The sequence below is a fragment of the Oryctolagus cuniculus genome, chromosome 7 (assembly GCF_051225735.1).
Source record: "Oryctolagus cuniculus isolate XC-2025 breed Fujian yellow rabbit chromosome 7, ASM5122573v1, whole genome shotgun sequence".
NCBI lineage: Eukaryota > Metazoa > Chordata > Mammalia > Lagomorpha > Leporidae > Oryctolagus > Oryctolagus cuniculus.
Window position 1 is genome coordinate 102787360 of NC_142873.1, and position 13906 is coordinate 102801265.

Consider the following 13906-nt stretch of genomic DNA (forward strand, 5'->3'; position numbering starts at 1 on the left):
ATAAAGTACAGTGGCCAATGTTGGGGTACAGAAGGTTATGTTGCCACCTGCAACACTGGTAACTCAGGTGAGTGCCGGCCACTCTACTTTTGACCCAGTTCTCTACTATGTGCTTGGGTAAGCAGTAGAAGATGCCCCAAGTGCTTGGGCCCCTGCCACCTACCTGGGAAGCTCAGATGCAGTTCCAGGCTCCTGGCTTTGCCCTGGCCCAGCTTAGCCCATTGCTACCATTTGGAGAGGGAGTCAGCAGATGGAAGATGTCTTTCTGTCTCTCCCTCTCTCTAAACTCTGCCTTTGAAATAAGCAACTACATTAAAAAAAGAAAAAAAAAAAAAAAAAACAGTGTCCATTACTACTTTTAAGCCTGAAAGGAATATAAATCTGAAACTGCAAACTGAAATTTTCAAAGAAAATCGAATTGTCCTCTTAGTAAGTAACTTTTACCATAGATAGCAGCTTTCAAAGATAAGGCAATATTCTGCAAGATCCAAGTTATAATGCCTCAAAATAGGGTGAGTCTATAACTTACACAAAAAGAAACTTCCTACGAATATCTGCAAAGTAAGTTCACTTTGTAAATAAATGTACTTGAAAAATCTACACAAATTAATCTCATTTTCCCTAATTACAATTCCAGACTTGCTTCAATAAATTCATCTTACCAACAGTACCTTTTGCCTTTGGGGGAAAAATATAACTTGAAGCAGTGTTGGTAAGAGAAATACAGATACATAAAGAACTATGTCATTAAATTTTAATGGCAGAGAGCAAGCTGTCTAACTTTGATAATAGTCTTACTTTCCATTATGAAACAGAACAGGATTCTTTGTCTGATATGTAATTCTTAGGCCTAAGATAGTTTTGGTTTTCTTATTTTCTTTTTTATTTAGCAAAGGAACCTGAAGAGGAAAACCTTCCATTACTTAAAGAAAATGAATATAATAAATTGTAGTTAGGCAATTCTGTTACAAAAGGTTATAGTGCAGTAGTCTCCAGCTTAAACATTGGACATTTCCATTCCATATTATTTTAATAATGTACATGAAGTCCATCAAAAAAAAGCAAATACTGTGACTTAAATGCCAGTGTTAAAAAAGGGTTTTTGTTTTTAATGCAGTTTCTTAAAGTAATAAAAGATATAAAAGCTAATTCCCACTAGTATAACTAACTAGTCTTTCATAAACAAACAGTTCAAATTGCCTTATTTTCAGTTTCCGTAATTTTGAGATAAAATACGTAATTTTTCCAAATGCACGAAGTGATAATTTTCACTGTTACTTGTTCAATCTGCACGTGCTACATTATTATAATACATTTTGATGAGTACTACCAATATATATTGGTAAAATTCTTACATATGTTAGTTTACATAGCTATTGAAGTATACCACAAATATGTGGACATTTGGACTTTTCAAAATTACTTTGCCATTAAACAGGACACGCTTATCTTATACAACATAACTAACATCAATAATTCAATAATGAAATATTTCAAGTAGAAGCACAATGAGTGAATGAGTGAAAAACTAAACCTCCTTTTTTTAGAAAAAAAAACTGAACTAAAGACAATCATTGCACTGGAAGGGATGCCAACTGTAAAATTTTATACTTGAGCAATTCATTCTCCAAATGTAGGCTGCTACTTCTGACAAAAAAGAAAAAGTTGTCTTCCATGTAACAAAGTTGTTTTGAAACAACTGAAATTTATTCCAGGATAAAAGCAAAATGGAAATTATCAAATGTCACAAGACCACATCATGGTGATTAACAAAGTTTTTGGAGACAGATCTAGGATCACACCCCTGGCCATGCCAATTTTAGTAACCTGTAACCTTGGGCAAATTTCATAACCCCTTTTAGTCTCAATTTCTGGCACTTAGGGCTCTAAATGATATCCATTATCATTTTTTTTTTCTTAAGACAAGCTCAACAGGGGGCTCATTAATGCAAAAGCAGCTAATGGTCCTTTTGCTTCACAAGCTATTGCTTTTTGCTTAGTAGGGTAACTACTAGTACCTTTCTGCTGTTTGCTTTTAGTGCGAGAAAGACTCTCCAGAACTAAGAAGAAAAAAGAGGTTTTAAAACCGAATGTCACAGGTAGCAAGAATTTGGATTCAGGTAAAACTGTGTGCTATGCATTTATAACTTAAGAAAGCCATCATCCTGGTTTTCAACTATCCTATCAACTCCCAAACTTGAGGGGGATATTTCAGGGCATATGCTTTTGAGACAAAAATCACTCCTGGCCAAAGAGAAACGTAGGAGAGTGCCACGCAGGATGAGTTCTTAATAATTACTTGCTGGATCAATCAATAAACTGCATGTTTCTGATGAAACAGTAACTTCTCATGAAACATCAGTTATTGAACAGTTTTTGTCTTCTATTCTCACATCTAGTCCCATCCTTCACACTCAAGATACACACTTTCTTCTTCACTTACATCCAACACCTTTAGGCAGGAATCAGTGTCCCTAAATAAATGAACAGAGAATAAGCTTTAAAAGTGTTACATAGTTTGTGAGCAGGTGAGATTCGAACTCGTTTTTCTCGGGCTCCAAAGTCCAATCTGCGCTACACTGAAGCTCCTAACACTACGTGTCTCCGCAAACCGTCCGGTACACAAAACGTTTACTATATTCCAAGCTTTTTTTTTCTTTCTTTCTTTTTTTCTACATTGCCAACTCTACCATTGCCCATTATTGCCATCGCTGGGCTACAAACTCAAAACACATCCGCAAGAATGATACACTAATTCCAGGAGTCGGGGTACAGGCCCGAGGAGTACGAAATCTGTTATTCCGTAAGCCGGGGGTCTGGCGCCACCAGCGCAGGCGACCAACACAGGCTGGGGTCCAGAGAAGCTGCAGACCGCGCCCAGGTCTCAAGTTTTAGTCCAGGCCCACGTTCAGACCAGGACAGGGGAGAGAGAGGAGAGGGTTGCCCTTTCCCTACACCTCGCAGCGGCAGAAGCACAGAGAAAGCTGGAGTCGCACGCAGTTAACAGTGCAAACAAAAAATCCGAACCCCCTTCTTAAACCCGTTAAACGCACTTACTTGAGCGAGGTAATTCCAGGACGCTAGGCCCGCACTGGCAACGGAAAAGACTCCTCTGTCCTCCAGCCCCAGGGGCTGACGGTGACGACATCTAGGCCGCGCCGTGGAAAGCCTAGGCCCAGCGCGAGGCCACGAGCTCGACACACAGAGCGCGCGCTCGCGAAAGGGGCGGGGCGGCCCGGCGGCGCCACCTTTAAGCGTCACGGGCGGGGCCGCGGTTTCTAGACCCGGGTTTTGAACATGTCGCGCCTGAAAGGAGCTGCCGGGCGAGATCCCCGGGCGGGTTTCAGAACCGAGACGAGAGACTGCAGTACCTCCGTACCCCAGGGGCTGTTAAAGGCGGCGAGGAAGAGCGGTCAGTTAAACTTATCGGGTAGGAACCTCAGTGAAGGTAAGACCTAGGGTTTCCCCCGATTGCTTGTTGTCTGGAAGGTGGTGGTCCTGGGCGCTTCCTCTCCCTCTGCCTGGCGTTAGCTCCCTTTGCCTCAGGTTCTTAGGATCCTTATTCTGTAATCTGGCACTTAATACATTTCCACTGGCTTGTCCTACTCATTTCGGTTCCTCCCCTAGCTCCCGGCAGTCTGTCATCAAAGAACTCTTGATGGGGATGTGGCCAAAATAGCAATGTGGCGTTTTCTAGAATCTCATGTTCTATGGCAGAAGTAACTTCGTGTGTGACAGAATTAGCTGTAAGATGATGGGTAAATATATATATATATATATATATTTGCTGTCGTTCCTTCCCCCTCTTTAGTTTGTTTTCTAAGGGCACTTGCCAAAGGTAGAATTCTGTCATATTTCATCTGGCCCTTTGTGAGCTTAGAGTGAATGCCACTGTTCCCTACCGTGACCTTGTCTGTACGCATTTGGGTAGAGTCCTGTTTACGAGTAGTAATGAAGGCGCAAATGTTCTAAGTTGAAGATGAGGTTCGGTCCCGCACAGGGTTTGAATTTGGGGCCATCCTGAGAAGCATGTTAAAGATCAGCAAGCACAATGAATAGCCAGGTGCTCTTTCATTATCTTGGTAAATGTGTGCAAGAGGGACAGAGGGAAATACAGCATTCTTCCTGTTACGTTTTCTCTCCTTTATGTATTCTAAGGCTGTGATGGAAAGCCTTCCATTTTCTTTTCAGTGGTTGTTTTCTTGTACCATATTTAGACTGGGCAAACAAATATTTGATGAATGAATGAAATTTCTGCCCTTCCTAGAAGAGTAGTTGATCAATGGAAACCTAAATATTTTCAAACTTAAGATTTTTCTATTTAGATTCCTTCTTCCTAAAACCTGGAACATTTTCCTTTATAACTGCAAAGGACTCACTCTTTGGCTTCCTTTAATACTGTGCTCAAAGGTTATCATTCAGAAAGTGACTTCCTAACTACCATTGCTAACCCTCTGTCCTGTTTGGTTTATTAATAGCATTTATCACTATCAGAATTTATATAATTTATTTGTTTACCATCGTTCCTACCCTACAACTAGAATGTTAATTTGATAAGGTCAGGGAGCTTCGTTATATCCCTAGCCTCCAGAATAATGCTTGGTTCTTAGTTTATTTTCATTAAGTATTGTGGAAGCAGTGAGTAAATGAACAAATATTCTCAAATGCTAAGTGAAGTACTGGAATGTTACTTATTGACTGGACCCAGATGGTTTAGTATATTAAACATTCAGGAAAAAGATTAATTTTGACAATTAGTTGTATGATGATATAGATCAGGACTGTTTAGGTTTTCATGGTATGAATAAAGCCTAACACAATACCTGCACATACAATGATGTTAAATGTGTGAATATGTCGTATTTCTTAGCAGGGAAAAGACGTAAATGGGAGAGTTGTGATACCTGTGGCTTACATGTCTAAAAAGAATCCTGGTTACCATTATGATATAGAAGGTCTTTCCCTATCTGTCTGTAGCCAGCTCCATCTCTTGTCACTCAACCTTTGATACCCAAGTGGCTATATTTCGAAAATCCCTTACGGGGCCATGCTCCCATTCTCAGTATCTTTGCTCTTATAACACTGAGTTCTTAATTGCTCTATGCTTTAATTTTTCATTTAAATGTGGAAGTAATAATAAGACCTATTAAGGTTTCAATGAGATAGGTAAAATGTCTGATATATAAAAAGTACAGGGTGGGGCTGGTGTTGTGAAGCTGTCATCTGGTATTGGAGTGCAGTTGCTTTGTTTCCTATCCAGCTTCCTGCTAATGTACCTTGGAAGGCAGTGGAGGATGGTCCTTGTACTTGGAACCCTGCCACCCATGTGGGAAGCCTGGATTAAGTTTGATGGCTCTGGCTTTGGCTTCACCTAGTCTAGGCCGTTGGCAGCCATTTGGGGAGTGAACCAGCAGATGGAATATCTCTCTGAATGTCTCTCTCTCTCTCTCTCTCTCCCAATAAATCCTTAAAAAAAAAAAGATAGTAAAAATTGACCATTGTTGTTAGGCAATAGCTTCCTAACTGGATTTCTTGTTCTAAATTTCACTCTCTGAATCTTAATGTCATTACCAAGAGTTATTTTTTCAAATCACATATTTTATTATAGCAATCAAAACATTAAAGGATGTCCCATAGCCTACAACATACAGTGTAAAGTCCATAGCACAACATGCAAAAGTTTTTAATGACTTGATAGCTCATTTCTTTTTATCGCTGAGTAATACTCCATTGGATAGCTGTAGCATTTTGTTTTTTCCATTCAGCTTTGGAAGGACATGTTGGTTGCTTCTACTCTTTGGCAGTTATAAATAAAGTAGCTGTAAACATGAATGTTCAGGTTTTTTTTTTTTTTTTGGCAGAAACCTTTTATTTAAGGTATACAAACTTAATGCATTTCATAAATACAACATTAGAAAGATGGTGATTCTCCCCACCATACTTGCTCTCCCACCTATACTTCCACTCTTACTACTCTTCCCTCTCCTATTCCAATTATTATTTTTTTACTAAGACCTATTTTCAATCAATTTTATACACATACGATTAACTCTGTACCAAGTAAAAAGTTCAACAAATAGTATGGATAAAAAAAAACCTGTTCCTGAATAGTGGAGATAAGGGCTGTTCAAAGTCATGGCATCTCAAAGTGTCAATTTCATTTCTGTAGATTACCTTTTAGGTATTCTGTTAGTTACCACAGATCAGGGAGAAGGTGTTTTATTTGTCCTTTTGGGACTGGCTTATTTTGCTAAGTATGATGTTTTCCAGTTTCATCTATTTTGTTGCAAACAACAGGATTTCTTTTTTTTTTTACTACTGTGTAGTATTCCATGATATACAAATCCCATAATTTCTTTATCCAATCTTCAATTGATGGACATTTGGGTTGATTCCATATCTTAGGTATTGTGAGTTGAGCTGCAATAAAATAAATACAGATAACTCTTTCATATGCTGATTTCAGTTCTCTTGGGTAAATTCCAAGGACTGGGATGGCTGGGTCATATGGTAGGTCTATATTCAGATTTCTGAGGTGTCCATACTGTCTTCTGCAGTGGCTGTACCAGGTTACATTCCCAACAACAGTGGATTCCCAGCATTTGTTGTTTGTTGATTTCTGTATCAAATCCATTCTAACTGGGGTGAGGTGAAACCACATTGTGGTTTTAATTTGCATTTTCCTGACAGCTAGTGATCCTGAGCATTTTTTCATGTGTCTGTTGGCCATTTGGATTTTCTCTTTTTTTATTTTTATTTTTATTTATTTATTTTTTGACAGGTAGAGTTAGTTGGTTCATCCCCCCAAATGTCTGCTTCTGCCGGCGCGCTGCGCTGATCCGAAGCCAGGAGCCAGGTACTTCCTCCTGGTATCCCATGCGAGTGCAGGACCCAAGCACTTGGGCCATCCTCCACTGCCTTCCCGGGCCACAGCAGAGAGCTGGGCTGGAAGAGGAGCAACCGGGACAGAATCTGGCACCCCAACCAGGACTAGAAACCGGGGTGCAAGTGCCGCAGGCGGAGGATTAGCCAAGTGAGCTGCGGCGCCGGCCTGGATTTCCTCTTTTGAAAAATGTTCAAGTCTTTTGCCCATTTCTTAACTGGGTTGTTCATTTTGTTGTTGAGTTTCTTGAACTTGTAATATATTCTGATTATTAATCCTTTATCAGTTGCATAGTTTGCACATAATTTCTCTCATTTCTGCTGGGCTTGAGAAAGCAGTAGAGGATGGCCCACGTCCTTGGGCCCCTGCACTCGCATGGGAGACATGGAAGAAGCTCCTGGCTCCTGGCTTCAGATTAGCTCAGATCTGGCCATTGCGGCCATTTGGGTATCAACCAGCAAATGGAAGACCTCTCTTTCTGGCTCTACTTCTCTCTGTAACTCTGTCTTTCAAATAAATAAATCTTAAAAAAAAAAAGTCTGGTAGAATTCAGCAGAGAAGCCATCAGTTCTGGGCTTTTCTTTGTTGGAAGGGTCTTTATTACTGATTCAATTTCGATCTTGGTTTATTGGTCTTTTTTAGGTTTTCTGTGCCTTAATGGCTCAATTAAGGTAGGTTGTATGCATCCAGGAATCTATCCATTTTTATAGGTTTCCTGAGTTGTTGGCATACAGCTCTTTGTAATAATTTCTGATGATTCTTTTTATTTTGTGGTATCTGTTGTTACATTTCCCCTTTTTCATCTCTAATTTTTTTTAGTTGGGCTTATGATGTGTCAATTTTGTTTATTTTTTAAAAAATAACAGCGCTTCATTACACTGAACTTTTGTATTTCTATGGTTTCAATTTTGATGATTTCTTATATCATTTTAATTATTCTACTAATTCTGGGTTTGGTATGTTCTTGTTTTTCTAGGTCCATGAGATGCATTGATATCTCATTTATTTGGTGCCTTCACAATTTCTTGATGTAGGCACCAATTGCTATAAGCTTCCCTCTTAACACTGCTTTTGCTGTATCCCATACATTTTGATATGTTGTTGTCTTCATTTGTTCTTAGCGATTTTTTGATTTCTCCTTGACCCACTGTTCATTCAGACACGTGTTGTTCAGTCTCCATGTGTTATCATGTTCTACAGATTCTTGAGTTGTTGACTTCCAGCTTCATTGTATTGTGGTCAGAAAGGATGCATGGTATGATTTTAATTTTTTTTGAATTTGCTGATACTTGCTTTATGGTCTAGCATGTGGTCTATCATACAGAAAGTTCCATGAACTGGTGAGAAGAATGTGTATTCTACAACTGTAGGAAGAAAAGTTCTGTAGATATCTGTTAGGGCCATTTTGTCTACAGTGTCGATTAATTTTGTTGTTTCCTTGCTGATTTTCTGTCTGGTTGATCTGTCCATTCCAGAAAGTGTGGTATTGAAATCCCCAGTTACTATTGTATGTGAGTGTATATCTCTCTTTACATCCCTGTATTTTCTTTTAAATAGCCAGGTGCCTTGTAATTAGGAGCATATACATTTATAATTGTTACATTTTCCTGTTGAATTGATCCCTTGATCATTACATAGTGCCCTTCTTTGTCACTTAACCACTTTTGTGTTAAAGTCTATTTTGTCTGATATTAGGATGGCTGCACCAGCTCTTTTTTGGTTTCTGTTGGCATGGAATATCTTTTCCCATCCTTTCGCTTTCAGTCTGTGTGTATCTCTGTTGGTGAGATGTGTTTCTTGTAGGCAGCAAATAGATGGGTTTTGTTTTTAATCCATTCAGCTAATTTGTATCTTTAACTGGAGAGTTGAGGCAATTTACATTGAAGGTGACTTTTTTTTTTTAGATTTATTTATTTTACTTGAAATAATTTATTTATTTATTTTACTTGAAAGTCACAGTTACACAGATAGGAGAGGCAGAGAGAGAGAGAGAGAGAGAGAGAGAGAGAGGTCTTCCATCCACTGATGCACTCCTCAGATGGCCACAACGACTGGAGCTGTGCTGATCTGAAGCCAGGAGCCAGGAGCTTCTTCCAGATCTCCCACGTGGATACAGGGGGCCAAGGACTTGGGCCATCTTTTACTGCTTCCCCAGGTCATAGCAGAGAGCTGGATTGGAAGAGGAGCAGCCACGACTAGAACTGGTGCCCATAGGGAATGCTAGTGCTGCAGGCAGAGGGTTAACCTACTGTGCCGCGGTGACAGCCCTGGGCCACCTTCTACTACTATCCCAGGCCATAGCAGAGAGCTGGATTGTAAGAGGAGCAGCCGGGACTAGAACTGGCGCCCGTATGGGATGCTGGTGCTTCAGGCCAGGGCTTTGACCCACTGCACCACAATGCCAGCCAGCCCCTCCAGGATGTTTTAAGTAACAAATTCAATTCTTTAATAGACACCCAGCTACTCAGTTTTTTTCTTGCTGTTGTGCTTCTTTTTCCTTTCAAGGAATTTGTCTATTTTTTAAGATGTTGGATATATTGGCCTAAATTTATTCATAATAATGTATACCCTAAATATGTAGTAGTGTTCCCTTTGTTTCTAGATTATGGTAATTTGTTTCTGCTCTTCTTCTTCTATCTAAAGATTTATCAATTTTACTGACCTTTTGAAGCAATTAAGTCTTAGTTTTTATTGCTTTTCCTTTGTTTTCTGTTTCATCCAATTCCACTTTTTATTTCCTTGATTCTGCTTCTTCAGATTTAATTTGTTTTTTTTCTACTCTAGATTATTTTTAATTGCTTATAAATTCTATTTAAGTTATACAAGTTTCATGTATTTCATTTATACAAATTTAAGCACATAGTGATACTTTCCACCCTAATGCCCCTCCCACCCATGCTTCCATCCTTCTTCCTCCTCCCTCTCCTATTCCCACTCTTAATTTTTTACATAAATCTATTTTCCATTTACTTTGTAAGATTTTCAGTTTATAAGATTCAGCGTACTTAATAAGATTGATCCTATACTAATTTGAGTTCAACAAATAGTATGTAGGAAAAAGTACTGTCCCTCACCAGTAGAAACAGAGAGCTAGATTGAAGGACAGCCAAAACATGAACCAGTGCCCAAATGGGATGCAGGCACCACAAGTGGAGATTCAGCGTACTATGTGACAGTGCTGGCCCGTCTGTAAACTATCATTGAACCTCGAAATGTCAACTTCACTACAATATATTACCTTTTAGGTACTCTGTTAGTTATCACAGATCAGGGAAGATATATGGTATTTGTCTTTATGGGACTGGCGTATTCACCAAGTATAATGGTTTCCAGTTGCATCCATTTTGTTGCAAAAGACAAGGTTTCTTTTTTTTTTTTTTTAAACCCCTGAGTAGTATTCCATAGTATATATTTTTCTTTATCCAGTCTTCAGCTGATGGACATCAGGGTTGATTCCATATCTTAGCTATTGTGAAATGAGCTGCAATATTATCATGGGGTTACAGAAAACTCTTTTATAAGCTGATTTCAGTTCCCTTGGGTGAATTCCCAAGAGTGGGATTGCTGGGTCATATGGTCCTTTTTTTTTTTTTTTTTTTTAAGATTTATTTATTTATTTGAAAGTCAGAGTTACACAGAGAGCGAAGGAGAGGAAGAGAGCGAGGTCTTCCATCCACTGGTTCACTCCCCAGTTGGCCACAATGGCTGGAGGTGCACCAATCTGAAGCCAGGAGCCAGGAGCTTCTTCCAGGTCTCCCACGTGGGTGTAGGGGCCCAAGGACTTGGGCTGTCTTCTACTGCTTTCCCAGGCCACAAGCGGAGAGCTGGATCAGAAGTGGAGCAGCCGGGTCTCGAACTGGTGCCCATATGGGATGCAGCACTGCAGGCTGCGGCCTTACCCACTGTTCCACAGTGCTGGCCCTGGTCTGTATTTCTGAAGTATCTCCATACTGTCTTCCACAGTGGCTGCACCAATTTACATTCCACCAACATTTCCCCACCTTCCTGCCAGCATTTATTAACTGCTCATTTCTTATCTGGATTGTTTGTTGTTGTTAAGTTTCTTGAGCTCTTCATAGATTCTGGATATTAATCCTTTATCAGTTGCATAATTTTCTAGGTGGTGGGTACATCAAGTTTTATTCATTATACTGTTTTTAAAATTTGTGTATTTGATGGTGAGGGGCCAGCGCTGTTACATAGTAGGCTGAACCTCCACTTGTGGTACCTGCATCCCATTTGGGCACTGGTTCATGTTCTGGTTGTCCTTCTTCAATCCAGCTCTCTGTTAATGGCATTGGAAAGCAGTGGAAGATGGCCCAAGTGCTTGGGCCCTCGCACCTTTGTCAGGGACCCAGAAGAAGCTCCTGGCTTCTGGTTTCGGATTGACCCAGTTCTGGCCATTTTGGCCATTTTGGGAGCAAACCAGCGGATGGAAGACCTTTCTTTCTGTCTATCCCTCTGTCTGACTAACTCTACCTTTCAAATAAATAAAAATAATCTTTTAAAAAATTTTGTGTGTTTGAAATTTACACAGTAGTTAGTCATATAAAATAACACACTTTTTAAATAATTTTTATTTAATGAATGCATTTTTACATAGATACAACTTTAGGAATATAGTGGTTCTTTTCCCCATTACCCCTCCCCCCAGCTCCCATCCCATCTCCCTCTCTCTCATCTCCTTGTTCTTTATGATTCATTTTTAGTATGACTTTATATACAGAGGACCAACTCTATGCTAATCATAGATGTCAACAATTTACACCCACACCCACACATAACATGTAGAGTACAGTTTAGGAAGAGAATTTGCAGTCAATTCTTATATTACAATTCAATAGGGACAGAGGTCCTACCTGGGGAGCAAGTGAACAGTGACTACTGTTGTTCCTTTAACAATTAACACTTGTTTTATGACGTCAGTGATCATCCGAGTCTCTTGCCATGGGCTGCCAAGGCTGTGGAAGCCTTTTGTGACCTTGGACTCCGTCAGTATTTGAACATGGCCATAAGCAAAGTGGATGTTCTCTTCTCTCTTCAGAGATGAGTGTCTCCTTCTTTGATGACCCTTTTCTTTCCTCTGAGGTCTCACAGAGAGCCTCTGAACAACATACACTTTTACACAACCAATTCCATAGTAATTTTTTTTTTACATCTGTGTTTTGTGTTTTGTTAATAAGGCAGAGGTACAGAGAGAAGGAGAGAGGGAGAGAGACAGAGAGAGAGATTGAGAGAAATCAGGATCTTATATCGCTGGTTCACTCCTCAGATGGCCGCAAGGCCTGGGCCTGGGCCAAAGACCAGGAACAGGAGCTTCTTCCAGATTGCTCATGTGGGTGCAGGGGCTCAAGCATTTGAGCCATCTTCCTCTGCTTTTCCAGGTGCATTATCAGGGAGATGAATTGGAAGTGGAACAACTGAGACTTGAACTGACGCCCATATGGGATGCTTACGCTGCAGGCAGAGGCTTAACCTTCTGTGTCACAGTGCTGGCTCCTACATCTGTGTTTTTAACCCTGATAATTTCTATTTTATACGTTGGTAAACTACCTTTTTTTTTTTTTTTTTTTTTTGACAGGCAGAGTTAGACAATGAGAGAGACAGAGAGAAAGGTCTTCCTTTCTTTGGTTCACTCCCGCGCCACTACGGCCGGCGCGCTGCCGATCCAAAGCCAGGAGCCAGGTGCTTTCTCCTGGTCTCCCATATGGGTGCAGGGCCCAAGCACTTGGGCCATCCTCCACTGCCTTCCCAGGCTACAGCAGAGAGCTTGACTGGAAGAAGAGCAACCAGGACAGAATCCGGTGCCCCAACCGGGACTAGAACCTGGAGTGCTGGCGCCGCAGGTGGAGTATTAGCCTAGTGACCCACTGCGCCGGCCGGTAAACTACTTTTAGCATAGCTCTACAGAATTCCTCAATAATAAGTATTATTTATATATACCTTTTAGTGGTAGTTCACATTTGGTCAGGGAGCAATAGTGACATGAGTTTTTGATGCTATAAGCCCTGGAAGAAATTGGAATATGTCATAAATAATTAATGGGGAAAAGAATTAACAATAATTGATACATGTTCAGTAACAATATGATATTAATAATTATATTTTCTTTCATAATTCCTGTGAGACAAGTTTTGTTAGTAAAGATGTCTGAAATAGACATGATAAAATGTGGGTTCTCATTTAGTGTAACAGGTACCTTTATTGTATACAAATTTCTTGTGCTTTCCACATGCCTCCATCCCAAAATATCAGCTTGTTATTACACTGATCTTTATGTATAATTGTTTTAATATACTTATGTATAGGTATTAGGAATAGAATTGTACATATCATGCAAATCATATAGCTTCTAAAATCTATCTTCTTTTTTAATGTTTTGTATTATTTTATCTTGCTTTTTTTATGTTTTCATTTTATTCTGGAGCTTTTTCGTTGGTGACCAACCCAAAATAGAATAATGTAGCTTTTTTTAATAAGTAATATTTATTTATTTTTAATCTAATATTTGTGTTCCTATTTCATTTGGCTCCTTGGAATAGATCAATTATCATTCTAGTTGCTGGCTGATGTGTGGTTCTTGTTCCTATTTGAACACCTATACCAACATATCAAAATAATAATAAAAGTAATAAGGATAAAATTTACAGTGATTTTACTCTCAATTGGGAAAAGTGATTTGTTTTTTACTTTTTTTAAACAATTTATTTATTTAAGAGGCAGAGTTAGAAAGAAAGGGAGAGACAGAGAGGTCTTCCATCTGCTGGTTCACTCCCCAAATGGCTGCAATGGTCAAGGCTGGCCTGATTTGAAGCCAGGAGCCAGGAGCTTCTTCTGGGTCTCCCACATGGGTGCAGGGGCGCAAGCACTTGAGCCATCTTGCACTGCTTTCCCAGGCCAATAGCTGGAAGCTGGATCGAAAGTGGAGCAGCCAGGTCTCAAACCGGTGCCCACAGGTATGCCAGCGCTGCAGGTGGAGGCTTAACCTACTATACCACAGCACTGGCCCCTTGTACTATGTTT

General features: G+C 39.9%; 2 protein-coding genes across 15 annotated transcripts in view; one reads left to right on the forward strand and one right to left on the reverse strand.

Moving 5' to 3' along the window:
• The window catches only part of SRSF11 (serine and arginine rich splicing factor 11), a 48147-nt gene extending 44923 nt beyond the window's left edge, over positions 1-3224 (reverse strand). For 3 of the 9 annotated variants that reach the window (XM_070078285.2, XM_051857631.3, XM_089337208.1), the window contains exons 1-2: positions 3058-3197; positions 164-307 (exon numbers count right to left, since the gene is read on the reverse strand). The gene's annotated coding sequence lies outside the window, so the exon portion shown is untranslated. Of the gene's footprint in view, positions 1-163; positions 308-3057 lie in introns of all 9 variants that reach the window. The other 6 variants (XM_070078284.2, XM_017346178.4, XM_070078283.2 and 3 more) reach the window with 4 other exon arrangements.
• Positions 3225-3297: 73 nt separating this feature from the next.
• The window catches only part of LRRC40 (leucine rich repeat containing 40), a 55286-nt gene continuing 44677 nt past the window's right edge, over positions 3298-13906 (forward strand). For 3 of the 6 annotated variants that reach the window (XM_089337202.1, XM_089337204.1, XM_089337203.1), the window contains exon 1: positions 3298-3448. In XM_089337202.1, the coding sequence (XP_089193328.1) occupies positions 3298-3448 (151 nt within the window). The remainder of the gene's footprint in view (positions 3449-13906) is intronic. The other 3 variants (XM_089337205.1, XM_089337207.1, XM_089337206.1) reach the window with 1 other exon arrangement.